General features: G+C 61.9%; 1 protein-coding gene across 1 annotated transcript; it reads left to right on the forward strand.

The window, feature by feature from the left end:
- The first annotated feature begins 3,549 nt into the window (after positions 1–3,549).
- On the forward strand, positions 3,550–27,506 carry Adamts7 (ADAM metallopeptidase with thrombospondin type 1 motif 7). The gene is made up of 26 exons (XM_090321423.1): positions 3,550–3,932; positions 6,493–6,593; positions 6,710–6,921; positions 6,979–7,215; positions 10,615–10,771; positions 11,167–11,357; positions 12,415–12,495; positions 12,863–12,987; positions 13,348–13,497; positions 14,548–14,691; positions 16,892–17,036; positions 17,877–17,969; positions 18,344–18,489; positions 19,162–19,331; positions 19,425–19,558; positions 19,783–19,903; positions 20,036–20,280; positions 20,356–20,497; positions 20,728–20,854; positions 21,349–21,562; positions 21,853–23,010; positions 23,515–23,667; positions 24,064–24,237; positions 24,315–24,461; positions 24,544–24,706; positions 27,087–27,506. The coding sequence occupies exons 1-26, from the start codon at positions 3,550–3,552 to the stop codon at positions 27,236–27,238; spliced, it is 5,265 nt and encodes a 1,754-aa protein (XP_090177549.1). The 3' UTR covers positions 27,239–27,506.
- Positions 27,507–27,893: the final 387 nt, after the last annotated feature.

Genomic DNA, 27,893 nt, shown 5'->3' on the forward strand with positions numbered 1-27,893 from the left:
ACCAAGGAATCGAACCTGGGTCTTCATGTATGCTAGGCAAGCACTTTAACCACTAGGCCAAACTCCTGGCCCACAAGCATTTCCTTTCTATAAGTTAATAAAGTACATCCAAAAATCATTCCGGGATTAAATAATGAATAGCAGCTCTTAAATACAATACCCAGGAAATACAATAGAGAAGCATAAGATGGTTTCACAATATTTTCAGACATGAAACTATGAACATCCTTTGTGAAAATGGTAACATGAAAAAGAAATCAAATAAGAAGAAAGAAAAGGACAAGGAGGAGGAAGAAGAGGAGGAAGAGGAAGAGAAGGAGATGAAGGAGAAGGGGAGGAGAAGAAAGAGGAGGAACGAGAAGGAGAGCAGGAGGAGAGGGAGAGACAGAGGAGAAAGTGGAGAATGAAGAAGAGAACAAGAAAGAGCAGGAGGAGGAGAAGGAGGAGGAGAGGAGGAGGAGGAGGAGGAGGAGGAGGAGGAGGAGGAGGAGGAGGAGGAGAGGAGGAGGAGGAGGAGTGGGTCCCAGGACTTGGCTGTGCTTAACCCTGGCTTTGGCCTATGGATATGTCTATGTCCTAGGTCACGGGACCCAGGTCTGTGAATCATGGCTTGAACTCTGGTCCTGGGTGCTATCCCTGAGCTCTTCAGCTCAAGACAAAGGCTCTACCACTTGAGCCACAGCATCACTTCCAGTTTTCTGGTGGTTCGTTGCAGACAAGAGTCTTACACGGGCTTTTGTGTCCAGGCTGGCTTTGAACTGGGATCCTCTGATTTTTGCCTCCCTGAGTCTCTAGGGTGACAGGTGTGAGCCATCAGCATCCAGCACATTCATCTGACATTCGGGTCTGGAAAAGTCTTGGCTGCAGGCAGCTGTGTGGATTGGCAGTGTCTTGTCTCTGACTGGCACAACCCAGACTACCCCCAGACACTGAAAACACCCATGGAGGCAAAACATGTGGAGTCGACAAAACCTGTGTTAAAGACCTTGCAAAGATTCTAAGGTGACCTAGTGGCAGAGTGCGTCCCTCGCATGCACACAGGCCTGGGGTCGATCCCTCAGTACCAAATACACGGAAAAGGCCAGAAGTGGTGCTGTGGCTCAAGAGGTAGATGGCCTTCTTTCTCTTCTTTTGTCAGTTTGCTCTTTCCCAAGACTCCTAGCTCAGTTTCCTAACAAGTATCAGAGTCCCAGCTTTACTTCCCTGCCTTTTAATAACCTACCAATCCATAAACAAAAGAAACTGAATATGGTTCTTTCTCTCTCCCTCCTTCCCCCCTCCTCCCCCTTTCTTTCTCCCCTTCCTTCCTTCCTCCCTTCCTCTTTCTTTCTTTCTTTCTTTCTTTCTTTCTTTCTTTCTTTCTTTCTTTCTTTCTTTCTTTCTTTCTGGTTCTCCATAAGGTTTCAGCTAAGTTGGCCTTGAATTTGTAATCTTATCTTTGCCTCTCAAATTCTGAGATTACAAATGTCACCATTATGTCCAACTTTATTATATATTTTTGATTAATTTCTAGTAGTGTTTTAGTTATACTCCTTGTGTGTGTGTGTGTGTGTGTGTGTGTGTGTGTGTGTGTGTGTGTGTGTGCGCGCGCGTGCTGGTCCTGGGGATTGAATTCAGAGTCTGGCACTGTCCTTGAGCTTCTTTTTGCTCAAGGCCAGGCCTCTACCACTTGAGCACATTCTAAGCCCCCCTTGTGCTAACACTCCACCACTTGAGCCATAGCTTCCCGCTGGCTTTTTGGTAGTTTTTTGAGGACAAGTATCTCATGGACTTAGCTGGTGTGTCTGGCTTTGAATCACGATCCTCAGATCTCAGCTTCCTGAGGAGCTAGGATTGCAGGTGAGAGCCACCAACTTGCTTATGCTTGCTTTCAATCACTTAGAGAAAAGAAATGTCTTTTTTTTTTTAAGGATTGGAGGGGAAAATCCCTAATCAGGTACATGCTGTTCTGAATGCTATGATCAAATACATTAAAATGTGAAATTCTTTGGTTTGTTCCAAGTGTGTCCTTTACCCGCTCCCCCATGACATTTGGACTGGGCCTGGTTTGTTTTGTGACATGAGGATATGACTAAGCCTCTCCACTGTCTCCTTCCTATGGTGGTGAAATAAGATTCCCAAGCAAATGAAAAGGAAGGGGAACCAGCAGCAAATGGAGGCAGAGCCCAGCCCTTTGGGACAGGGTTGGTCAAGGGAGTGGGTTTCTTGTCAGAACCAGACCTGTCTTCCCAACTACTGGGATCTGAGGATTCCAGCTCGAAGCCAACCCAAGCAGGAAAGTCTGTCAGCCTCTCATCTCCAAGGATCCAGCAAGAAGCTGGCAGTGGAGTTGTGGTTCAAGTGGGCCAACCCTGAATGAGAAAGCTATGGGACAGCTTGAGTTCACACACCAAGAGGGGGACTTTTTTTTTTTTTCTTTTTGCCAGTCCTGGGGCTTGAACTCACAGCCTGGGCCCTGTCCTGAGCTGCTTCTGCTCACAGCTTTTTCTGTGCGACCCCAGGGCTTCCTGCATGCTAGGGGGGACACTTTCGAGGGGCCATGAGGTTTATGCTGGGGCCTGGAGGCCTCGGAAGATGCCGTCGACGTGGGGGCCGCGTGGCCCCGGGGCTCTGCTGAGAAGAGAGGCAGAAGTGAGGGCGATGGGGATTGTGAGATCGAAATTCGGGGGGCCCCAGAAGGCAGGGTGGGGGGCACCCCAAGACTGGGGGTGGGTGTCCCTAACTGCCTCTGGGCCGCCAGGCGTGCGAGGGAGGCCCAGGTGTGGCCGGGACTTGGCTCCCCGAGTGCCCGGGGCCTTGGCTGGGGTGCGGGCTGGGGCTGGAAGGGGTGGGGTGAAGGGGTGGGGGGTGGGGAGGGGGGGTTCAGGCTCCCAGGGAGCCCCGGGAAAGGTTCTGCTGCCTGGGGTGAAGCTGGAGGGGGAACGACAGGTGGGGGAAGGGCATCTGGATCCCTGCTCTCCGGGGACCCTGCTGTCCCCGCGTGGTCCCCGCGTGGTCCCCGTGTCCACCGTCCAGGCCCCAGGCCCGGGCTGCCTCCAGGTGGCCTCCTCCGGCCGGGGTCCCGCTCAGCTCCGTCGCCAGGGGGCGCCCTCGGCCTGGCGGGCGCGGCTCCTGGCCCCGCCCACAAGGGGGGCGGGGAAAGGGGCGTGGCCAGACGGAGGGCGTGGCTACGCGCCCGCAGGGCTGGCTCGGCAGTGGGCGTGGCCATGCTGTGGTGGGCGTGGCCTGGCGGCGGGGCGGGGCCAGACGCCGGCGGGGCGGGCACCCCCCTCCCTCCCTCCGCCCTCCCCCTCCTGCTCTTTCTCTCCTTCCCGACTTCTTGTCTTTTCTTTGCCTCCGCCGCCGCCGCCGCCGAGGGGGGCGGGCCTTGCAGCCTTTTGTTGCCCGAGGAGCGTAACGTCGCTGCCCGGCACGGCCGCCGGGACTCCGAGGGCTCGCGCGCGCCGCGGGGTCGTCCGTGGGACCGGGGACCAGGCTGGGACCCGACGGCGCAGAGCGGGATCGAGACCGGGGGGGTCGCGGGCCGGGGGGCGGCCGCCCGCCCCGGCCATGCACGGCCGTCCAGGTCCCCGCAGCCCCGCGCGGCCGGGGCTGCGCCTCCTCCTCCCGCCCCTGCTCCTCTGCGTCCTGACGCCCGGCGTCCCCGGACTCGCACCAGGTGGGTGGCGAACCCCGCGCCCCCGACCTCGGCCCCCCGCGCGGGGAGCCCGGCGGGGCGCGAACCCCGACGACCGCCGCGGGCCGAGTCCCGCCGCTTCCTGCCTCCCCCTCCCCCGGGCGGCCCGCGCCTTCCCCCCGCCCCGCCGGGCTCCCACGGACCCCGGGCTGCCGTCCAGGCTCTGGTTCCAGGGCGACCTGCGGGGAGGCCGGCGCCCCGGGCCTGGGCGTGGAGCTCGGGGTGCAGGGGGGCCCCCGCCCGCCCGGAGCGGCAGGTGTGACGGGGCGGGGGACCCCCGCGGGGAGGGCGCCCCTGCTTTCTGGGACTGGAGCAGGCCTGGGGACCCCCCCCCGGTGACAGCGGGGACCCCGTGCGGGGACCGAGGAGGGGCGGGAGGGTTGGTCTCCGGCGGGAACTCATCTGCCAGCCGGTCCCCTCCGTCCTGCACAGCCCTGGGCGCGGGGCCGCGGGAATTGGGGACCCAGAGGCGGGGGAGGGGGACGGGGCTGGGAAGTGGGGTTCATCCCCCCCCTGGGAGCAGCCGCCTGGGGAAGGGCTCCGGCCGGGTCCTAAAGGAAATAACGCACGTGGGTCGCCCCTGCTCATCACAGGACTTGGGGTGCTCCGTGAACCCCGAAACTTGACCCAGGCCAGGCAGGCAGTCTCTGCATCTCCCATCCTCTCCATAGATTCTGACCCTCCTTCCCTCCTTCCTCCCTCCCTCCCTCCTCCCTCCCTCTTTCCTTCCCTCCTTCCTTCCTTCCTTCCTTCCTTCCTTCCTTCCTTCCTTCCTTCCTTCCTTCTTTCCCTCCTTCCCTCCTTCCCTTCCTTCATTTTATGGCTTCAAATCTTGATCCTCAGATCTCAGGCTCCCCAGGTATGGCTACTCTCTTTGAAATACAAGGGCTCAAGGGGGGAAAAAACATATGCTGGCTTTCCTTGCCCAGAGAAGGCCGGGGGCCAGGGTGCGTATACTTTTGTGATAGCAGTTTACAGAGGAAGGCGTGTCCCTGGCCTACTGGGCTCTGTTCATTTAAAATCTAATTTTATTGTTATTGTTAAGGTGTATAGAGGGGTCATTGCTCCGTAAGTCAGGGGTTGTGTACATTTCTTTCTTGGGGGACAATGTCACCCCTTCCTTTAGTTTTCCCCTCCTGCCCACTGGCAGGCAAATAGTTCATTTCACAACGTCCTGTCTACTGAGTCTGATTCTCCATCTTGGCAGGGCTGGATTGGAACTCAGGCTCTTGATAGGGAGAGGAGGGTCAACCTGAGCTTGGGTGTTGATTTCTGTCATGGAAACTTTCACATGACAGCCTGGGGCGATATGCAAAGTATTTATCTCTGAGTGTGGCAATTGTGACCTGGCAGGACACCCTCCACACAAGGGAGGGGGGGTGGGGAGGGGGAGAGGCGGGCATGGAGCTTTAACTGCATCTCTGCTCCTAGAGCACTCCCCGGGATTCGAGCCTGCAATTACTTTTTGCTAGCACCAGCTGGTGCTACCTTCAGTCACCAAGGTCTCTGCAACTTCACCCACTTTTCATGTTCTTTGGGGAAGGTACTATAGGTTGCTTAATGTGAGCCACGCCTCCAGCCCAGCTTTTTGCTGTGTTATTTTGGAGAGGGATCCTCATGGATTCTTCTGTCCAGGCTGGTTTCACACATAGGATCTTTTTGGATATCAGCCTCCCAAATTGCTAGGCTTACCACTAATCACCAATTACCATAATGTTAAATTTGCCATTAGCTGTGTGTGTGTGTGTGTGTGACGCGCGTGGGTGCACGCGTGCATGCATGCTTGAGCTCGAGCTTCTGCATATACAGCGGTCCTGGGGCTTGAACTCAGGGCCCTGTCTGTGAGTGGTCTCATTCGAGGTTAGCCGGCTACCACTTGAACCAGACAGCTCCACTTGCGGCTTTCTTGGTGATTCTTGGGAGATGAGCCTCGTGGACTCTGTCCCAGGCTGGCTTTGAACTGTGATCCTCAGAGCCCGGCCATGGGCGTGATTTGGGATGATTCCTGGTGGCTGTGCTGGAAGCTGGCGAGCAGGGAGACCTGTTCAGAACCTCCTTCAGGCCCGGTGTGGGGCTCACACCTGTAATCCCGATGACTGTGCTCAAGGAGTTGAGATCTGAGGATGGCAGTTCGAAGCCAGTCGAGACAGGAAAGCGTGTGAGACACTTATTTCCAGTTAAGTACCAGAGAAGCCCCTGGAGGAGCTGTGACTCAAGTGGTAGAGCACCAGCTGACAGAGAGAGAGAGAGAACAACTCAGTCTCTGAGTTCAAACGCTAGTATACACACACACACACACACACACACACACACGTATTGCAGTGTTGCTGATGGAGAAACTGAGGCATTGAGAGATGAAGTAGTGGAATGAAAAGTCCAATGAAGATCTGACTCCGGCAGTTCTGCTCTTCCTCGTGTGTGTGTGTGTGTGTGTGTGTGTGTGTGTGTGTGTGTGTGTGTGTGTGTGTGTGTGTGTGTTTGAACTCTGGGCCTGAGCGCTTCAGCTCAAAGCTAGCGCTCTACCACTTTGAGCCACAGTGCCACTTCCCGTTTTCTGGTGGCTTCACTGGAGATGAGAGACGCCCACACTTTCATGCCCGGTCTGGCTTTGAACCAGGATTCTCACATCTCAGCCTCCTGTCCCGTTGAGTAGCTGGAATGACAGGTGTCAGCCAGGGACGTGGGCCTGGCTCTTCCTTCTGATCCCTCTTACCCAGTCGGGCCCCGTGTCCCCCATCTCACCCCGTGTCCCCTGTCTTACCCTGCCCCCCCAGGCCTTATCTTACCCTGTGTCACCCCCCCACCCCATCCCCCAGGACCCTGTCTCACTGTGTCCCCATGTCCTCGCGGGCCCCATCTCACCATGTCCCCGCGGGCCCCGTATGTCTCACCGTGTCCCCGCGGGCTCCGTCTCCCCGTGGGCCCTGTGTCCCCATGTCCCCGCGGGCCCTGTCTCACCATGTCCCCTCAGGCCCTGTCTGCCTCACCGTGTCCCCGTGGGCCCCATCTCACCATGTCCCCATGTCCCCGCAGGCCCTGTCTGTCTCACCATGTCCCCATGTCCCCGCGGGCCCCGTCTGTCTCGCGTGTCCTCATGTTCCCGTGTCCCCTCGGGCCCCCTCTCACCATGTCCCCGTGTCCCCACAGGACTGGGCCCCGTGGCGGTGGTGCACCCGGTGCGCGTGGATGCCGCCGGTGTCTTCCTGTCCTTCGAGCTGTGGCCGCGGGCGCTGCGCCGCCGGGCGGCCGGGGCGGGGGCGGAGGCCGGGCCCGGGGATCCCGGGGCTCCCGGGGCTCCCGAGGCCAGGCTGGGCCGCGCGGTCCCCGCCTTCTATGCGCTGCGCTTCCGCGGGAGGCAGCTGCTCTTCCGCCTGGCCCCGAACCCGCACCTGCTGGCGCCGGGCTTCGTGAGCGAGACGCGCGGCGCCGGGGGCCTGCGCGGGGCCCGCATCCACGCCCGCGCCCCCGCCTGCCACCTGCTGGGCTCCGTGCGGGGACCCGCGCTGGGCCGCGCCGCCCTCAGCGCCTGCCGAGGCCTGGTGAGTGTGCAGGGCCTGGTGAGTGTGCAGTCTGGAGAGTGTGCATGGCCTGGAGAGTGTGCAGGGCTGGAGAGTGTGCAGAGTCTGGAGAGTGTGCAGAGTCTGGAGAGTGTGCAGGCCTGGTGAGTGTGCAGGGCCTGCAGAGTGTGCAGGGCTGGAGTGTGCAGGGCTGGAGAGTGTGCAGGGCCTGGAGAGTGTGCAGGGCTGGAGTGTGCAGAGTCTGGAGAGTGTGCAGTCTGGAGAGTGTGCAGGGCCTGGAGAGTGTGCAGAGTCTGGAGAGTGTGCAGTCTGGAGAGTGTGCAGAGTCTGGAGAGTGTGCAGAGTCTGGTGAGTGTGCAGTCTGGAGAGTGTGCAGGGCCTGGAGAGTGTGCAGAGTCTGGAGAGTGTGCAGTCTGGAGAGTGTGCAGGGCCTGGAGAGTGTGCAGAGTCTGGAGAGTGTGCAGTCTGGAGAGTGTGCAGACTCTGGAGAGTGTGCATGGCCTGGAGAGTGTGCAGAGTCTGGAGAGTGTGCAGTCTGGAGAGTGTGCAGGCCCTGGAGAGTGTACATGGCCTGGAGAGTGTGCAGAGTCTGGAGAGTGTGCAGGCCCTGGAGAGTGTGCAGAGTCTGGAGAGTGTGCATGGCCTGGAGAGTGTGCAGTCTGGAGAGTGTGCATGGCCTGGAGAGTGTGCAGTCTGGAGAGTGTGCAGGCCCTGGAGAGTGTGCAGTCTGGAGAGTGTGCAGTCTGGAGAGTGTGCAGGGCCTGGAGAGTGTGCAGGGCCTGGAGAGTGTGCAGGGCCTGGTGAGTGTGCATGGCCTGGAGAGTGTGCAGTCTGGGGAGTGTGCAGGCCTAGAGAGTGTGCAGGGCCTGGAGAGTGTGCAGGGCCTGGAGAGTGTGCAGAGTCTGGAGAGTGTGCAGAGTCTGGAGAGTGTGCAGGGCCTGGAGAGTGTGCAGAGTCTGGAGAGTGTGCAGGGCCTGGAGAGTGTGCAGAGTCTGGAGAGTGTGCAGGCCCTGGAGAGTGTGCAGAGTCTGGAGAGTGTGCATGGCCTGGAGAGTGTGCAGTCTGGAGAGTGTGCATGGCCTGGAGAGTGTGCAGTCTGGAGAGTGTGCAGGCCCTGGAGAGTGTGCAGTCTGGAGAGTGTGCAGTCTGGAGAGTGTGCAGGGCCTGGAGAGTGTGCAGGGCCTGGAGAGTGTGCAGGGCCTGGTGAGTGTGCATGGCCTGGAGAGTGTGCAGTCTGGGGAGTGTGCAGGCCTAGAGAGTGTGCAGGGCCTGGAGAGTGTGCAGAGTCTGGAGAGTGTGCAGAGTCTGGAGAGTGTGCAGGGCCTGGAGAGTGTGCAGAGTCTGGAGAGTGTGCAGGGCCTGGAGAGTGTGCAGAGTCTGGAGAGTGTGCAGGGCCTGGAGAGTGTGCAGGCCTAGAGAGTGTGCAGGGTCTGGAGAGTGTGCAGAGTCTGGAGAGTGTGCACGGCCTGGTGAGTGTGTAGGGTCTGGAGAGTGTGCAGGGCCTGGAGAATATGCAGGGCCTGACGAGCGTGGGGTCTGGTGAGTGTATGGGGTCTGGAGAGTGTGTGGGGTCTGGTGAGTGTATGGGGTCTGGAGAGTGTGTGGGGTCTGGTTAGCGTGGGGTCTGGTGAGCGTGGGGTCTGGTGAGTGTGTGGGGTCTGGAGAGTGTGTGGGGTCTGGTGAGCGTGGGGTCTGGCGAGCGTGGGGTCTGGTGAGCGTGGGGTCTGGTGAGTGTGTGGGGTCTGGCGAGCGTGGGGTCTGGTGAGTGTGTGGGGTCTGGAGAGTGTGTGGGGTCTGGAGAGTGTGTGGGGTCTGGCGAGCGTGGGGTCTGGAGAGTGTGTGGGGTCTGGAGAGTGTGTGGGGTCTGGTGAGTGTGTGTGGGGTCTGGTGAGCGTGGGGTCTGGTGAGTGTGTGGGGTCTGGCGAGCGTGGGGTCTGGTGAGCGTGGGGTCTGGTGAGTGTGTGGGGTCTGGTGAGTGTGTGGGGTCTGGAGAGTGTGTGGGGTCTGGAGAGTGTGTGGGGTCTGGCGAGCGTGGGATCTGGTGAGCGTGGGGTCTGGTGAGTGTGTAGGGTCTGGCGAGCGCGGGGTCTGGTGAGTGTGTGGGGTCTGGTGAGTGTGTGGGGTCTGGCGAGCGTGGGATCTGGTGAGTGTGGGGTCTGGTGAGTGTGTGGGGTCTGGTGAGTGTGTGGGGTCTGGTGAGTGTGTGGGGTCTGGAGAGTGTGTGGGGTCTGGAGAGTGTGTGGGGTCTGGCGAGCGTGGGATCTGGTGAGCGTGGGGTCTGGTGAGTGTGTAGGGTCTGGCGAGCGCGGGGTCTGGTGAGTGTGTGGGGTCTGGTGAGTGTGTGGGGTCTGGCGAGCGTGGGATCTGGTGAGCGTGGGGTCTGGTGAGTGTGTGGGGTCTGGCGAGCGTGGGGTCTGGCGAGCACAGGACTCACACATGTTCACCTCAGGGTGGGTATCGAACACTACCTCGGGAGGCTGAGGTGTGACGGTCTCCCTGCAGAGCCAGCCGGGGCGGGGAGCCTGTGAGTCTCATCTCCAGCCAACCACCAAAAAGCTGGACGTGGAGCTGCGGCTCAGGCGGTAGAGCACCAGCCTTGAGCAGAACAGGCTAACAGCTCAGCCTGGAGTTCGAGCCCAGCAAGGAGGGAGGGAGGAAGGGAAGGCAAGTTAAGCCTGCCAGGCTCCGAGTTCCAGAGTGGCCAGACACGGGTGCGGGCAGCCAGGGTTCTTATCCAGCACTGGGCCTGAGCCCCGGGCACCGTGTGTGCCGTTGGCCCTGAGCGTCTTGGTGGCTTGGGTGTGGGCAGAGATGCTTTGGGGGTGATTCATCGTCTGGGGGGCGATGGAGGCTGAGCCGGGGCGCTGGCCAGGCGGGAGGGGGCGCGGTGGCTGGAGGCAGATGGGATGCCAAGGGGGTGTAAAACAGCCTGGAGGCTCTGAGCAGCACTGCCCAGCTCAACAGGGCTGGCAGTGTGCAAGCCGCCATCTTGCCAGTGTATTCACAGATTCTCCCTCTGGGGGGTGTGGGGAGCAGCCTCCTCTGGGGGGGCTTCTTGTTTGGAAAGTTCTTTGCCGGGGAGAACGGCAGGCCAGAACATTCCAGGCGGAGGTGCAGGGGAGAGCACTCAAGCCTGTCTTCCCCGCTGCTCGGGAGGCTGAGGTCGGAGAATCACTGGTTGAGGTCAGTCCAGGCAAGAAAGATTGTGACACACACACACACACACACACACACACACACACACGTCAGAAGTGGAGCCGTGGCTCAAGTGGTAGAGCGCCAGCCTTGCGTGCAAAGGCCCTGAGTTCAAGTCCCAGTACTCACACACACACACAGTGTGGGAATAAGTGCAGTGTGGCTTAGCTGGGGCAGCCAGCGCCTGCACCCCCACTTCTGTGACCCCCGATGCTTTCTCCCTAGAAAGGTGTGTTCCAGCTCTCCAATGAGGACTACTTCATCGAGCCCCTGGCAGGAGCCCCTGCCCGGCCCGGCCATGCACAGCCACATCTGATATACAAGCGCCAGGCCCCCGAGGGGCTCGCAGGCTCTGGGGCTCAGGGGGCCTGTGGGGTACAAGGTACATTGCTCCCTGGGGATCCAGAAGGCTCTTTCTTTCTTTTGGTAGTCGTGGGGCTTGAACTCGGGGCTTGAGTGCCGTCTCTGTGCTCTTTTGCCTGAGGCTAGCGCTCCCCCTCTAAAGTCAGCCGGACCCCACTTCCAGCTTGTGAGTTCACTGGAGCCCGCAGTCTCTCAGGCTTTCCTGCCCTCCATAACCTCACCCCACGATCCTCAGATCTCAGCCTCCTTGGGAGCACTGTGTCCGGCTCGCATCCCAGCTACACAGGAGGCTGAGGTCTGAGGATCAGGGTTCAAAGCCAGCCTAGGCAGGAAAGTCCCTGGGAAAACCAGAAGTGGCGCTGGCCCTGGGAGAGCTGGCTCATCTTAGCCCCCCCCCTTTTCTGGGGCCCACAGGGTCCTGGGACCCTGAGCCCCAGCGGCAGCGCTGGGAGCAGCGGAGGCGGCGCGCGCCGGCCAGGCGAATGCAGCCACGCTCGGTCAGCAGGGAAAAGTGGGTGGAGACGCTGGTGGTGGCGGACAGCAAGATGGTGGAGTACCACGGGCGGCCCCAGGTGGAGAGCTACGTGCTGACCATCATGAACATGGTAAGCCTGCTGCAGGAGCGGCGTCCAGGCCCCGCTGGGACCCTTACAAAGGCAGCTGTGGGCCGGGGGCACGGCCGAGTGGGAGCGTGCTGGCCTAGCATGCACGAAGACCCGGGTTCGATTCCTCGGTATCACATACATAGGAAAAGCCAGAAGCGGTGCTGTGGCTCAAGTGGTAGAGTTCTAGCCTGGAGAAAGTCCAAGGACAGTCCTGGGGCTTGAACTCAGGGCCTGAGCACTGTCCCTGGACTTTTCTCAAGGCGAGAGCTCTACCACTTGAGCCACAGCACCATTTCTGGCTTTTTCTGTGTATGTGGTATCGAGGAATCGAACCCGGGTCTTTGTGTATGCTAGGCGAGCACTCTACCACTAGGCCAAATTCCTGGCCCTGTTTTCAGTTATTTTAAAATAAAATGATGTATTGGAACTAAGATTCATTCATTCATTCAGCAAATCATCAGTAGTTTTGAATAAAAGTCTCCACAAAGGTTGAGAGCTAGACAGGAGAAAATTGAATTCTGGACGCAGGGAGGGAGGGTATTTCAGGCTGAGACACAGCATGTGCAAAGGCCCTGTGTTGGGAATGGGGGGAGGAGAGGAGGCTGGACAGAAGGTCAGGGCTAGACCATAAAGGCCTGTTGGCCAGGCTAGAGCCTCTGTCCTTACTCTGTAAATTGGAGAGGAAGGTGGGAGAGAGGGGGTGCAGGCCTGTAATCCCAGCATGCAGAGAAGACAGGGCATGCCACAGGCCCCCGTCCCCAGCCCGCCTCCCACCTCCACTGAGGTACCCCCTCCTTACAGGCTAGTCCTGCCCCCCCCCCACCCGAAGCCAGCATTTAGACCCAGTCTGTCAAGCAGCTCCTGGCGGGTGGCTCAGGAGAGCTGCGTGCCCCGGATGTGGCATTGCTGGGGTGGGGCTGGGCCGTGTTCTGTGTACTGACCTGGGGGCACATGGGAGCTGGAGTGCGTACTGGTGTGCCAGCCCTGTGTGTGAACATGTGCACACACGTGAGCCCCGCCTCCTCCTCCTCCTCTGAGCCCCCCGTTTCTCTCCCAGGTGGCCAGCCTGTTCCATGACCCCAGCATCGGAAACCCCATCCACATCACCATCGTGCGCCTGGTTCTGCTGGAAGATGAGGTGAGCGGCCGTGTGACCCCGAAACCTGGCCTCAGAGCTGACCAGTGTCCGCTCTTTCTTCTTTTACTTGTTGGGACTTGAACTCAGGGCCCAGGCACTGTCCTTGAGTTTTCTCAAGGCTAGAGCTCTACCACTTGAGCCATAGCACCACTTCCGGCTTTTTCTATTCATGTGGTACCAGGGAATCGAACCCAGGTCTTCATGCATGCTAAGTGAGCACTCAACCACTAGGCCATGCTCCTGATAGGCCTCCCAGCCTCTGGTCCCCCCCTGGTCTCCCGCCCTGGGCCTCCCCCTCCGGCCTCGTCTCTCAGCATCGGCTCCGTCTCTGGGGGCGCTGAAGTGTGCACGACCCCCCCGTTTCCAGGAGGACTTGAAGATCACGCATCACGCGGACAACACCCTGGGGAGCTTCTGTAGGTGGCAGAAGAGCATCAACATGAAGGGGGACAGTCACCCACTGCACCACGACACCGCCATCCTGCTTACCAGGTACTGCTGGTCTGGACCACGATCCCCCTTTTTCATGGTCCACAGGCTTGCGTGACCACGCACGGCTTACAGATCGGGATGAGGTCTCACTGACATTCGGTTTCCCAGGCTGGCTTTGAACCCCTGTCCTCCAGGCAGTCTCCCGCGTCCTGAGTAGCTGGATTGCACGGCTGTAATTCCACGGCCTGTGTGGGGGCCCAGACTCGGGTCTGGTCTCCAGCTGTGCACATCTGTTCCCAGTGCGCATCTGCTTTCCAGGTCTCCTCTGTGTGTGGCCCAGGACTGTGGAGGGGCTCTTCCCGGGCCCCCTCCACTCCCTGGCCTGGGGGAATCCTCAGCTCACTTTCTTTGCCTGTTCAGGAAGGATTTGTGCGTGGCCATGAACCGGCCCTGCGAGACCCTGGGCCTGTCGCACGTCGCGGGCATGTGTCAGCCACTACGCAGCTGCAGCGTCAGCGAGGACACGGGCCTGCCGCTGGCTTTCACTGTGGCTCATGAGCTTGGCCACAGGTAACCCCTCCCCGCTAGCGGCCTTCACAGGGCACAGGCCCCGGGTGAAAGCCTCAAACCCGGGGTCCCCCCATACACAATCCCCTCCTACCCCCTCCAGGAGAGAGGCACGCCCAGCCCGGGCTGGGACCAGGTTTAGTTGAACAAAGTTGTGATAGGAAATCACTGCCTCTCCATTCCTTTTTTTTTTTACCAGTCCTAGGGCTTGAACTTTAGGCCCGAGCGCTGTCCCTGAGCTCTTCAGCTCAAGGCTACCACCCTACCCTTTGAGCCACAGCATCACTTCTGGCTTTTTCTGTGTTTGCAGTACTAAGGAATGGAACCCAGGGCTTCGTGCATGCTGGGCAAGAAGTACTTTACCACTAGGCCACATTCCCAGTTCAAATTACATTTACATTGGTCGCTGGTGGCGTCACACTTGTCACCTAATTGCTGAGAATTACGGTTGGAAAGTGGCTCTGAGAAGGAAAGGCCATGAAGACGCATCTCCAGTTAACTACTCAGAAAAAGCTGCAAGTGGCACCGAGTCTGCGGTGGTAGACGGTTAGCCTTGAGCACAGAAAGGCGCAGGACAGCGCCTGAGTTCAAGCCCTGGGACTAGAGCTTATCTCTAAGTAGCTGTCCAAAAGGATTTTCAGTTCAGCATGTCACTTTGTAACGACTATGTGTCTTGTTTTGTGCTGGTTCTCGGGCTTGAACTCAGGAACTAGGTGTTGTCCCTGAGCTGTTTTTGTTTTTTTTTTACTCACGCCTGGGTGCTCTACCCCCTGAACCACAGCTCCACTTCTGGTTTATTTGCTGGTTCATTAGAGATAAGAATCTCACAAAATTTTCTTCTCTGGGCTGGCTTCGAACCGTGATCCTCAGATCTCAGCCTTCCGAGTAGCCGGGTGACAGGTGTCCAGCTTGAGGTACAATCCCCTCACATGCACCTTTTGTCTGAGGACACTGAGGCTCCGAGAGGGTCACCCAGCCCGAGGGACCAGGAGGAGGGGGTCTGGCAGCCTGAGGCGAGATCTCACCCACCCTGGGGTCTGTGTGTCCTCACAGCTTTGGCATTCAACACGATGGCAGTGGAAACGACTGTGAGCCCCGTGGGAAACGGCCCTCCATCATGTCTCCACAGCTCCTGTACGACGGGGCGCCGCTGGCCTGGTCCCGCTGCAGCCGCCAGTATATCACCAGATTCCTGGAGTAAGTCCTGCCCGCCCCGGTCTGGGGGGGTGCAGTAAACACAGGGAACAAGAGTGGGTCGTGGGGCTTGAACTCAGGGCCTGGGCGCTGTCCCTGAGCTCTTCAGGTCAAGGCTACCGCCCTACCCCTAGAGCCACAGCACCACTTCTGGTTTTCTGGTGGTTCATTGGAGATAAGCTTATCCCGTTCTTTAGTGTCTGGGCTGGCTTTGAACCGCAATCCTCAGAGCTCAGCCTTCTGAATAGCTTGCATTGCAAGTGTGAGCCACTGGCACAGCAGGGCCTCAGGCTTTTTGCCCAGGCTTGGCCTTGGATCACAATCCTCCCAATTTCTTAACTGCCAAGTAGCCAGGATTACAGGTGTGAGCTACAGGCGCTTCTTACAGATGCACAGACAGACTTTGTTCTCAAGCCCTCCTGGCTTCTGGACCTCAAGGGGTTCCCCCATTTCTGAGCCTTCCAGGGTTCTGCTTATCCTTATTCCCTGGGGGTCCCTGGCTCTCAGCCTCCACCACTCGACCAAGCCAGCTTCAGTTGACATCTGCTTCCCGGCTTCCAGAGTTCTGTGGACTTCGTCCACGAGCTGTCATCGCATCTTGCTCCCTCCCGCATTACCCGCGTGGATTCATGCCCGTCTGTGTCAGCCAGAAGCACAGACCCCTCTGTTGGCACAGGGCATCAGATCTGTTTTCTAGAAATCCAGTGTGCACAGGGCTCAAGTACAGTGTGTGGTCAGCCCGGGGGTAAGAGCGGGCCGTGGGCCGCCCCTGGGGGACAGGATGTGCGAGTCTGGAGTCCAGTAAGCTGGTTGGAACCTGGACTGGGAGCCAGCCCTGGGACTCAGGCCGGAAAGTTGGTGAGACTCTATCTCCATGACCAAAAAAGCAGCTCAGGGACAGCACCCTGGCCTTGAGTTCAACACCTGGCCTGGGGAATGGGCCTTGACTCACGAGGGAGATGATTTACTTTATTCCTTAGGCCTGTACGAATCAGGCTGCTTAATTAAATGAGGGACTGCCAGGAGTATAACCTTGCTAAACGTTTACTATTGCCATTATGATGGCTATTTTTTGTTATTTGTGGGGCTTGAATTCAGGGCCTGGGCGCTGTCCCTGAGCCTCTTTTGCGCTCTACCAGTTTGAGCCATCGCACCACTTGTGGTTTGTGAGTGGTTAGAGATAAAGCTTATGGAGACTTTCCTGCCTCGGCTGGCTTTGAACCATCACCCTCAGATCGCAGCCTCCTGAAAAGCTAGGACGACAGGCCTGAGCCACTAGCTCTAGGCATCTGGCTCTAAGACTTTAGCTCCGTGACCCCAGCTCAAGTGACAGGTGGCAGGTAGGGGGTGGGAACAGGGGCACGGGTCTGACTCCCTCCTTCCCAGCTTGCTCCTTGCAGGGGCTGTGGCTGGAGACAGGGTGCCCAGAGAGAATAACAAGTGAGCTCAGCAGTGGGGCGGGGGGACTCACACACCACCCACTGCCAACGCCTCTGGAATCCCGGCAAATGTCTACTACCAGCCGGGCACCTATGGCTCACGTCTGTCATCCCAGCTACTTAGGCCACTGGGATCTGAGGATCGTTGGTTCAAAGCCAGCCCGGGGAGCTAACTCCATGAGACATCTCCAGAAAACCACTGGTCCACGCAGGATTCAGCCCGGGCTCTGAGCTTGTAGGCTCTGGCAAGGGTGTGCGTGGACTTCTACAGACCATGGCGGGGCGGTGGCACTGGGCACGCAGCTGGCCGGTGCAGGACACAGCGGGCTTCCTGCACAGCCGCGGCCCGGCTCTCAGCTGCTAGAATTAGCCCTGGGGAAGGGCGAGGGAGGAGAGCTGGCCCACGTTCACGTGGGGTGTGCAAGCTGGCCGGGAGCCGCCACAGGAAGGAAAGGCCAGCTGCCGGCCGGCTGTCCTGTATACACGCCGCTGTTAATACATGAGTGTGTGTGGAGGGGGCGGTCCTGGGGCTTGAACCCAGGGCCTGAGCACTGCCTCTGCGCTGCTCAGCCACTTGCACCACAGCTCCACTTCCAGCTTTTTGGCGGTGGCTGATTGGAGATCGGAGTCTCCTGGACTTTTCCCGATGGGGCAGGCTTCGATCCTCGGATCTCAGCCTCCCGAGGAGCTGGGACGACAGGCATGCAGGCCGGGCTCCTGGCTGGCCTTCCTGGGCCTCACGTGTCCTCCCGTGCCGTCCCCAGCCGCGGGTGGGGCGCGTGCCTGGATGACCCTCCCGCCAAGGAAGTGATCCGCTTCTCCTCCGTGCCGCCAGGCGTCCTCTACGACGCCAGCCACCAGTGCCGCCTGCAGTACGGGGGCTTCTCCTCCTTCTGCAACGACATGGACGTGAGTGGGGATGTGGGGGTGAGGTGAGGGGGGTGGGGGGCGGCCTCTCGAGGCCAACCCAGGAGACACTGTTTTTGGTTGGGTTTGGGGTTTGAACTCTGGGCCTGGGCTCTGTTCTGAGCTCTTCAGCTCCAGGCTGGCGCTCTACCCCTTGAGCCACAGCACCACTTCCGGTTTCTTGGTGGCTCATTGGAGGTAAGAGTCTCACGGACTTCCTGCCTGGGCAGGCTTTGAAGCTCCATCCTCAGATCTCAGCCTCCTGGGATGACAGGCGTGAGCCACCAGTGCCCAGCTGGGGTCTGGATTCTGAGTCAACCATTTTACTAGTGCTGGGACTTCCGGCTAGACTCTCAGCAAAGTTAGGGAAACGGAAGTTCGGGCACTGGGCGGTGCTGCGAGGTGAGCCTGGAGGCTTCTGGCTTCCAGCCCTGGCTCAGGGCTCCATGACAGAGCCCTGAGAAGGGGCCAGGGTGAAAAAGATACAGAAGATTTAGAGGTGGGGAAGCCAAGATAGGAGGATCACGGTTCAAAACCAGTCCTGGCAGAAAAGTCCCTGAGTCTCCTTATCTCTAGTGAACCACCAAAAAGCTAGAAGCAGGGATATGGCTCAAGTGACACCAGTTTGGATCAGTGCGCGCGCATGCGCGCGCACGCGCACACACACACACACACACACACACACACACACACAAGACTAGAGGCCTCAGGACCTTTGCATGTGCAGGCCCCACACTCTGCCAGCCCCACAATGGAGTGCTCAGGTGGCTGCCAGGGAGTGGGGGACAGAGATGTGGCACACAGGGGAGGGGCGTGCCACTGGCCGGTGCTTGCTCTTCACAGAATGTGTGCCACACCCTCTGGTGCTCTGTGGGGACCACCTGCCACTCTAAGCTGGACGCCGCCGTGGATGGCACGCAGTGTGGCGAGGACAAGGTAGGAGGTGTCTGGGGAAACCACTGGCCCTGCTGTGTTCCAACTCAGGAAACATAGCTGCGTCTTGGTGGTGGGGTTACTGGGGTTTGAACTCAGGGCCTGGGCGCTGTCCCTGAGCCTCTTTCCTCAAGGCTAGCACTCCACCGCTTGAGCCACAGCTCTGCTTCCAGCTTTGTGCTGGTTCTTTGGAGATGAGTCTCGTGGACTTTCCTACCAGCGCTGGCTTTGAACTGCCATCCTCAGATCTTAGCATCCTGAGTAGCTGGGATGATGGGCGTGAGCCTCCCCCCACCCCCCATCCCCTTGTTCTGACTCAAGTGTGAATGAATGACGGGGCTGAGGGGGCCTTGTTCTGCCTCCCTGTGTCTCGGCAGTGGTGTCTCAATGGGGAGTGTGTCCCCGTGGGCTTCAAGCCCAAGTCCGTGGATGGCGGCTGGTCAGGCTGGAGCGCCTGGTCCGAGTGCTCGAGGAGCTGTGGCGTGGGTGTGCAGAGCGCAGAGCGCCAATGCACACGTCCCCTGTAAGTATGGCCTGCAGCCAAGCACAGAAGGTCACTTCCGGGGACTTGTTGATGCTGTTGGGGGGGTGGGGGGGCTTGAATTCAGGGCCTGGGCGCTTTTCACTCAGGGCTGGCGCTGTACCCCTTGGGCCACAGAGCCACTTCGGGATATCTGGGGTTCACCGGAGGTCAGGGTCTCACGGACTTTCTTGCCTGGGCTGGCTTCAAACCAGGATCCTCCAACCCCAGCCTCCCAGTAGCCGGGCATGGTGACAGGCGTGAGCCGCCAGCCTGGCTGGGGAAGTGTTTCAGACCCCGACCCCACTGGCCGCAGGGGACTTGGAGTTCAAATCCCCTGTCCAGCATCCCAGCGAGGGCGTTTGCAGGCCCACTCAGTGGGGCCAGGCCCTTTCCTGCGTCTGGGGTTCTGCTGAGTTGGGGGCTGTGAGGATGTGGGCCCTGCACCCAGGCTCCTGGCCGGGCTGGGGGCCCAGGGTGAGGGGAGGAGGCGGCCATGGTTCTGCTGCTGGCTCTCAGCAGCCTCACCTGCACTGTGAGGCCCCTGGCCTGGCTTTACAACTTGGGTGGCGGACAAGGGGCCAGTGTCACCCAGGGGGACGGGGTGGGAACGCCTGGATTCCCCTCCATAAGGGGGTGCGGATCTACGCCTCTTCCTGCCCCCCCCTCCCACAGGCCCAAGTACGAGGGCAAGTACTGCCTGGGGGAGCGGAAGCGCTTCCGGCTCTGCAACCTCCAGGCCTGTCCCCCCGGTTATCCCTCCTTCCGCCAAGTGCAGTGCAGCCACTTCGACTCCCGGGTCTACAGGGGCCAGCTGTACACGTGGGTGCCGGTGGTGCATGATGGTGAGTCCTGGGGACCCCCCTCCCCAGCCCCCAGGTCCTCCCACAGCCCCCCTGACCGGACCCCCCCCACCCCCCGTCCCCCTCGGCCTCCAGAAAACCCCTGCGAGCTGCACTGCCGGCCGGCCAAGGAGAACTTCGCCGAGAAGCTTCGAGACGCGGTGATGGACGGCACGCCCTGCTACCCCGGCCGCCCCGGCCGCCACCTCTGCATCAACGGCATCTGCAAGGTGTGCGTGGGGAGCGGCCCGGCCTGAGCTCGGGGCGCGCCCTGGGCTTTCTCAGGCTTGGCGCTCTACCCCTTGAGCCGCAGCACCAGGTCTGGCTTTCTGCTGGCTTTGAACCGCGATCGCGGAGCTCAGCCTCGTCGGTAGCTGGGAGGACAGGGCCCAGAGGGCGTCCGAGGCTCCGGGCTGCCCCCCCACCCCCCTCACCACCCGCGCTGCGCCTGCAGAACGTGGGCTGCGACTTCGAGATCGACTCGGACGCCACCGAGGACCGCTGCGGCGTCTGCCGGGGCAACGGCTCCACCTGCCACACGGTCCGCGAGACGTTCCTGGAGGCCGAGGGCCTGGGTAGGGCGCCCCTGTCCCCGCCCGCGCCCCGTCCCCGGCCCCTGGAGCCTCCCGGGGTTGGGCGCCCCGGGTCCCCCCCTCCTGCCAGGCGGGCCTGCCCCGGGGTGCCCAGCCGCGCGCTCCTGGCCGCAGGGTACGTGGACGTGGCGCGGATCCCGGCCGGGGCCCGCGAGATCGTGGTCCAGGAGCTCGACGAGGCCGCCAACTTCCTGGCCCTCCGCGGCGAGGACCCGGACCGCTACTTCCTCAACGGCGGCTGGACCATCCAGTGGAGCGGGGTCTACCACGCGGCCGGCACCGCCTTCACCTACGCGCGCGCCGGCCACCGCGAGAACCTCACGGCGCCCGGCCCCACCCGCGAGCCCGTCTGGATCCAGGTGAGCGCGGGGCGCGGGGGGGGGGCGGCCTCAGTTTCCCCCCGGGTCTCACCGCCCCCCCCTCCCCCGCCCCAGCTTCTGTTCCAGGAGAGCAATCCCGGGGTGCGCTACGAGTACACCGTGCACAGGGAGCCGCGCGCCGCCGGCCGGGCGCACCCGCCCAGCTTCTCCTGGCGCCACGGGCCGTGGGGGCCGTGCTCGGCCTCCTGCGGGACAGGTGAGGGGCGGGGCCCGTGGAGTCGCCGCGCAGGCGCACGGGCCTGGCGCTCCACTGGGGGCCTTGGGTGACCCTCCCTTCCCCAGGCCTCAGCCGGTGCCCAGCTCTGTTGTTCCTCCTACTCCACGGCCCAGACGACAGCTGGGGAGGCCGAAGGTGGAGGCGCCTGTGCGGGCAGCCAGGGCCGGGTGGGTGCTTGCTGGGCTCTGCTGAGTCCCCCGTGGTGCTAGGCACGCAGAGGCAGAGTGTGCATTGTGAGGAGCAGCAGGCCGGGCCGGTGGACGAGGACCACTGCGACCCCAGGGAGCGGCCCGACGACCGCCAGAGGCCGTGCAGCGGGGACCCCTGTCCCCCCAGGTGAACCCCAATATTCGGATCCTACTACAGAGCCCCAGGGGCCCTGCTTCGAGCCTCCGATTTCAGCTAGAGTCGGGGCTGGAGGGACAGGGAGCCGGCAGGGCTTTAGGCCCGCCCCTTCCCCTCCCGGGCCCCGCCTCTATCCACAGCCCCGCCCTGCCCCTCTAGGCCCCGCCCCCAGGCACAGCCCCGCCCCCGCCCCACCATTGGCCCGTCCCATCCACAGCCCCGCCCTTGTCCTTTTCCCGTTCCCCGCCCCGCCCCCAGGCACAGCCCCGCCCCCCGCCCCACCATTGGCCCGTCCTATCCACAGCCCCGCCCTTGTCCTTTCCCGTTCCACGTCCCTCCAGGCCCCGCCCCCACGCACAGTCCCGCCCCGCCCCACCATTGGCCCATCCCATCCACAGCCCCGCCCTTTCCCTTTCCCAGGCCCCGCCCCCACGCACGGCCCCGCCCCTTCCCCGGGACTTCTCCTGACACCTCGCCCCCGCCAGGTGGTGGGCCGGGGAGTGGCAGCCCTGCTCCCACTCGTGCGGGCCCCGAGGCCTGTCCCGCCGGGCGGTGCTGTGCCTCCGCCGCGTCGGGCTGGATGAGCAGAGCGCCCTGCACCCCGCGGCCTGCGAGCCCCTGCCCCCGCCTCCCGCCGAGACCCCATGCAACCGCCACCTGCCCTGCCCGGCCACCTGGGCCGTGGGCAACTGGTCCCAGGTGAGTGCAGCCCGGGCCCGGCCACCCTGCGCCCCCGGCAGCGCGCGTCCCGGGCCTTGAAGTCGGGGCCTGGGCGCGGTCCCCAGCCTCTGCTCACGCTGGCGCTCTACCACTTGAGCCACAGCGCCACTTCGGGCCTTCTGCTGGGTCACTCGAGTCTCACGGATGCTCCCGCCCTGCTGGCTTGGGGCCGGGATGCTCAGGCCTCGGCCTTCCGAGCCGTGGGCCCGGGCCGGGGGTGCAGGCGGGCGGCCCCGGCCCAGCGCACCCCCTCCGCGTCCTCCCCGCAGTGCTCGGTGACGTGCGGCGTGGGAGCCCGGCACCGGGAAGTGCTCTGCACCAACGACACCGACGTCCCCTGCGACCCGGCCAACCGCCCTGCTCAGGAGGCCGCCTGCCCCGGCCCGCCCTGCGCGCGCCCCCCGGACTCGCTGGACCCCGAGGGCTCGGCCAGCGGCTTCCCCAGCTCCGAGCTCTTCAACGAGGTGGACTTCATCCCTGCCCGCGTCCCCGCGACCGCCCCCACGGCCTCGGTGACCATCGGCAACGACATCGAGGAGGCCCCGGGCCTGCCCGCACCCACGTTTGTTGATGACTTTTACTACGACTATAACTTCATCAACTTCCACGAGGACCTGTCCTACGGCTCCTCCGAGGAGCCCCGGGCCACCACCAGGCCTGCCACGGAACTTCCTAGAACCCACGAGTCAGGGCCACACGGAACTGGCCACTTGCCACCCCCACCCTTGGAGCAGACCCCCTGGAATGTCCCTTTGACCAACTTCCTGTCTGAGGACGAGGCCCCCATGGGGATTCCCGATCTTGAGCTCCCGGATACCGCCTGGTCCCCTGGTTGGATCAATGAAGAAAAAACATCAGCTGCCCCGCCGAGCCCGGATGAGCCGCTAGCGAGGGGGGCAGAGCAGAGCCCGCCAGGAACGCCACAGTGGATCCCTGAAGACCAAGAAGGACCCCCAGGCCCCAGGGTGTCCCCCCTGCCTGGACACCCTGTCCCCACGCAGCGCTCCTCGACCTTGCCCAGTCCTGACAGGAAGGAGCTGGGCACAGCAGCCCCGGACCCGCAGCTGGAGGATGACCTGGGGTCCTCACTGAGTGAGGCCTGGCCCACCATGGCCGTGGCTTCTCCCTCTCTTCCCACAGCCGCTGGCTCAGAGATCGGGGACACGTCTGATCCTACGGAGCCAGAGGCTGCTCTTCTTCCAGTCCCAGACCTGGCCGAGCCAGGGAACTTCCTTCCTACCCTGCTGTCCATTCCCCAGCATCTGTCCTGGACCACCACCTTGAATCCAGGGCCTCCCAGCTCCCCTACGCCCCCAGGCTGGGAGGACCTGGCTACACTGACTCCAGACAGCTTTTTCAACAGCAGTGCCCCTGCTGCTCTCCCGCCCCCTGGCAGTGCCATCTGGCTAGTCGGGAACTGGAGCCAGGCAAGTGCCAGGGAGGGCTGAGTGCACGCATGTGTGTACACGTGTGTGTGCCAGGCCTGGGGCTTGAACTCAGGGCCTGGATGCTGTTCCTTACCTTTCATGCTCAAAGCTGGCTCTCTACCACTTCAGCCAGAGCTCCACTAATGGCTCCTTGCTGGAGACAAGAGTCTTGTTTGGCTGTTGGGTTTTCTTTTGTGGTCCTGGGGCTCAAACTCAGTGTCTGGTTTGCTGGTCCTCGACCACATGAGCCACACTTCCACTTTCAGCCTTTTGCTAATAGGAGACAGGTGGACTTAGCTGCTACGGCTGCTGGATCCCTCGACCTCAGCCTCCTGAGTAGCTGGGATGACAGGCTTGAGCCCCCCCATGTCGGGCCTCAGCCCAGCCTCTTTGGGAAGTGGGGGGAGGCTATGGTTTGGCTCGGCCTTGGGGTGGTGCTCTGGTTTGGTGGGCCTAGCGGGGCTGGGACCCTCTCAGTGCTCACCGAGTCTCTGTGTCCTGCAGTGCTCCACCAGCTGTGGCCTGGGGGCCTCCTGGAGGCTGGTGGGCTGCAGTTCTGGCCGGGACGAGGACTGTCCCCTCACAGCCCGGCCCCAGCCCGCCCGCCACTGCCACCTGCGGCCCTGTGCTGCCTGGCACACGGGCAACTGGAGTAAGGTGAGTGAGGGCAATGAGTGAACTGTGTGGCCCGGGGTCCTGCCTGGCCCCCAGTTTCCAGACCCACAGGGCAGGGACCTGACTGCACTGGGACTGGAACTCAGGCCTGGCGCTGTCCCTTAGTTGTTACATTCAAGGCTGGTGCTGTACCACTTGAGCCACGGCTCCAGTTCTGGTTTTCTGTTGGCTCACTGGAGATGAGAGTCTCATAGGCTTTCCTGTCCCAGCTGCCTTTGAACCTCGGTCCTCAGATCTCAGCCTCCCGAGTCCTGGGATGACAGGCGTGAGCCACCGTGTCCGGCTCGGACTCCCCTTTTGCTGTCGGGGCCGTCCACTTGGCGGAGGTGATGATTGCCCCTGCCATGTGCGCATGTCTGGCCCGTGCTCTCTTTGCAGTGCTCCCGGAGCTGTGGCGGAGGCTCCTCCGTGCGCGATGTGCAGTGCGTGGACACGCAGGACCTGCGGCCTCTGCGGCCCTTCCACTGCCAGCTGGGGCCGGCCAAGCCCCCGCCCCGCCGCGCCTGCGGGGCCCAGCCCTGCCTCAGCTGGTACACCTCCTCGTGGAGGGAGGTGAGGCTGCCCTCCCCCTCCCGGCCCCGCCCTCCCCAGCCGCCCCTGCCCTCCTCACCCCCCCTCCCGCCTGGCAGTGCTCGGAGGCGTGCGGAGGGGGCGAGCAGCAGCGGCTGGTGACCTGCCCGGAGCCGGGGCTGTGCGAGGCGGCGGCGAAGCCCAACTCCACCCAGCCGTGCAACACGCACCCCTGCACGCAGTGGGTGGTGGGGCCGTGGGGCCAGGTGAGGCCGGCGGGGCGCCCGCGGGAGGGAGCGCCGAGGCCCCGCCCCGCCCCTCACCCTCCCCCTCCCCCTCCCCCCGCAGTGCTCGGCCCCCTGCGGCGGCGGCGCGCAGCGGCGGCTGGTCCGGTGCGTGAACACGCGCACGGGGCTGCGCGAGGAGGACGGCGAGCTCTGCAGCCACGAGCCCTGGCCCGAGAGCTCGCGGCCCTGCGGCACGGAGGACTGTGACGCGGGGGAGCTCCCTCGTGAGTGCCGGGGGCGGGCGGGAAGGGGCGGGGCCGAGGCGGCGGGGAGGGCGACGTCACGGACGGGAAGGGGCGGGGCCGAGACGGCGGGGAGGGCGACGTCACGGACGGGGCGGGGCCGAGACGGCGGGGAGGGTGACGTCACCACCCCAGGCGGGCGGGGCAAGGCCGAGGCTGCGAGGATGACGTCACCACCCGGGCTGGAGGGGTGGGGTGAAGGCGAGGCGGTGGAGCCATGACGTCAGGCCCTCCCCTTCCTGCCTGGGCCCAAGGCCCCCTCCCCGTCCTCTCCTTCCTCCCCCCCCCCCCCCCCCCCCCGCCCCCCGCACCTGGCCCTCTTTTCCAGCTGTGGCCTTGGCTCCCTTCCTGCCCTGGGCCTTCATTTCCTGGCTGCACAAAGGGGCGAGCTGTGGCCCTAGTGCTGCAGAGCGCAGCCTGAAGTTCAGCTAAGGGGGAGCCTCCACCCAGGTCCTGAGCGCAGATGGCACGCGTGCCCGCACACTTCACACACACGCGCGCGCGCACACACACACACACACACACACACACACACCGCCCTTCCCAACCAGCCCAGGCAAGACGTCTGTGAGACTGCACCACTGCCCCAAAATGAGTCAGAGCACAGGGTCGCCTGTGCCAGTTGAAGGAACCCAGTAGCTTGTCATTGTACATGAAGAGCTGTCCCTGTCCCCAGCATCATTTCTGCCTGGATCTGCCTCCCCCTAGCTCCTGAGAGCCATCATCTAGAGATAGCCCCCCCCCCCCTCAAATCACCTCAAGGTCCAATGAAGGTCAGGCACCTGCACCTTCTTGTGCTGCTCTAGTCTAGCTTCCATATCTGCCCCAGAAATATTGTAAGTGCTTCCTGGCATGGCTAAGCTAGGGGCTGGCACGTTGCCCTGTGCCTCTGGTGCTCAGGATGGCAGCTGGCAGCTTCTCTGTACAGTGGACTCTGGTGTCTTTTGGTCCTGGGACTTCAAATTCAGGGCCTTTGCTCTCTTGCTTGGGTTTTTCACTCAAGGCTGGTGCTCCACCACTTGAGCCACTCTACCATTTCCAGCTTTTGGCTGCTTCACTGGAGATAAGTGTCTCACATATTTTTTCCTGACTGAGCTAGCTATGAACTGTGATCCGCCAGATCCCAGCTTGAGTGGCCAGGGTCAGGGGGGAGGGGGCGAGCTGCCGGCCAGGACGTGTTGGGATGGTTTGGACCACAGTATGACAGGATATTTGGAAATTCTGGAAACTCCAGAACATGTTGATCACGCAAGCCAAGGCAGCTGACATGTCCGGTAGTGTCCACATTTCCCATTGTGGGGGCCACTGACAGGAGGGAACTGGGCGTGGCCTGAGAGGTCAAGCCTGCCCAAGGTCACCCAGGAATCCTGTTCCTCCAGACTCAGGGGTTTGGATTCTCTGCCTCCAGCCAGGGTGGCAGAGGCTGCCTGGCACTCCATGCCCTCTGCCATGCCTCGGGGTGTCCCCAGATGCAGGGCTAGCTCCCCCTGCTCCCAGGGAACTCCTGGAATGAGCAGGCCCGGAAGTCGCAGGGGCACATCAACGGTAGCCGGAGAGCTGGGAACAAGGCCAGGGGGCTGGAGCCCAAGCCATCTCCCAAAATAGCTCTGCTAATGACCAGACAGAAGGCAGAAGAGCCTCAGCTTGTACAGGACTGAAGTGCCTCCCTCTCCAAGCAGGCCACGCTCGGTCCCTGGGGCCTCAGTGGCCTGGGTGGCCCTGGTCAGGACTTGCTGACACCTATAATCCCAGCCACTCAGGAAGCGGAGATCTGAGGATTGTGGCTCAAAGCCATGACCAGGAAGGTCAGTCTGTGAGACTCTTGCCACCATGAATCGGCAAAAAGATGGAAGTGGAGCTGTGGCTCAAGTGGAAAAGCACCATCCATAAACAAACAACAGCTCAGGAACAGCATCCAGGCCCAGGCTTGGAGTTCAGGCCCTCAGGACTGGCACAAATCAGTAAATAAAGCAGGGAGATTGGCCTGGCAGGTAGGGCTTGGCTCCGGCCTGGCCTGTGACCCAGAAGCCGAGGCTGAGCTGGCTCCCAAAGTGGGGTGGACTCCGAGCAGTGCTCAGGTGTGGGTCAGGGTCCTCAGGTACAAAGGTGGGGAGGTGAGGATGTCATCTTCGGGCAGGCTCCTCTGCTTTTCTCTGCGGTGGGCGCTGACGTCACCTCTGCTGACGTCACACTGGCAGCGCCACCCTCTTCCCCATGGCTGGATGGACAAGGGCAGGGTCTCAGGTCCTTTGCTTCAAAGACCAGGTCAGCTACGGAAGCCTCTCCTCAAGCTCCATCCTGACTAGAAATCTGGGGGATCCTTTAGGTGTCTCCCATCCTGACCCTCCCCCCCCATCACCAGGCTGCGATCGTGACCGCCTGTCCTTCAGTTTCTGCGAGACCCTGCGCCTGCTCGGCCGCTGTGCACTGCCCAGCATCCGTAACCAGTGCTGCCGTACCTGCCCGGCGCCCAGCCACAGTGCCCGGGGCCGCCAGCGCGCTGCCCGCCGCTGACCGCGCCGGAGTGCAGCCACCACACCGCCACGACGCACTGACTGGCTCAGGATTCACTGACCACACCAGGACGCACTGACTGGGTCCAGGACGTACTGGCCATGTCAGGATGCACTGACCGCCGACCCGACCTCAGCGCTGCTGGGGGCCCTGCCCCCGCCACCCCCGGTGCTCACCCCCCGCCCAGTGTGGGGACCCTCCCCCTCAGAAACTTATTTTTTTATTCTAACAGTTTGGGGCAACTATTAATATTATTATTTTACATAAACGAGTATCTACTGTGCTTGGCTTCATCTTGGATTTGAGGAGGGGGTCTTTAGCAGACATTTTCCTGGGCAAGGCCCGGGGGGAGGGGCAGCGTCCTTATCCACACTCCGCCCCCTCGAGGGACTCCTCCCCCCCCAGGAGGCAGGATGGAGCGGGGGGGGGAGGGGGGGGGGGGTAGTAGAGCAGCAGTGCTGTTGTCTCCTGCAGGCTCCTCACTGACAGGATGGACAACGTCTGCCACATCTGCCTGGCCCTCTGCTCCAAGCGTGCAAAGGCAAAGACTGGACCCGCCAGCCTCACCCCCACTGGCTCCAACTTGCCCTGGGAGTGTGTGTGTGTGTGTGTGTATGTGTGACCCAGCTGGGGGTGTAGTAAAGGGGGCAGAGCC

This window comes from Megascapheus bottae, chromosome 30 (genome assembly GCF_031878675.1).
Source record: "Megascapheus bottae isolate mThoBot1 chromosome 30, mThoBot2.hap1, whole genome shotgun sequence".
NCBI lineage: Eukaryota > Metazoa > Chordata > Mammalia > Rodentia > Geomyidae > Megascapheus > Megascapheus bottae.

Excerpts from the sequence above, each read along its gene's own strand:
- Adamts7 (XM_090321423.1), top strand. The coding sequence starts at position 3,550 with ATGCACGGCCGTCCAGGTCCCCGCAGCCCCGCGCGGCCGGGGCTGCGC. Across the intron at positions 19,559-19,782 it reads GCATCAACGGCATCTGCAAG|AACGTGGGCTGCGACTTCGA; the intron begins GTGTGCGTGGGG and ends CTGCGCCTGCAG. Across the intron at positions 19,904-20,035 it reads CCTGGAGGCCGAGGGCCTGG|GGTACGTGGACGTGGCGCGG; the intron begins GTAGGGCGCCCC and ends TCCTGGCCGCAG.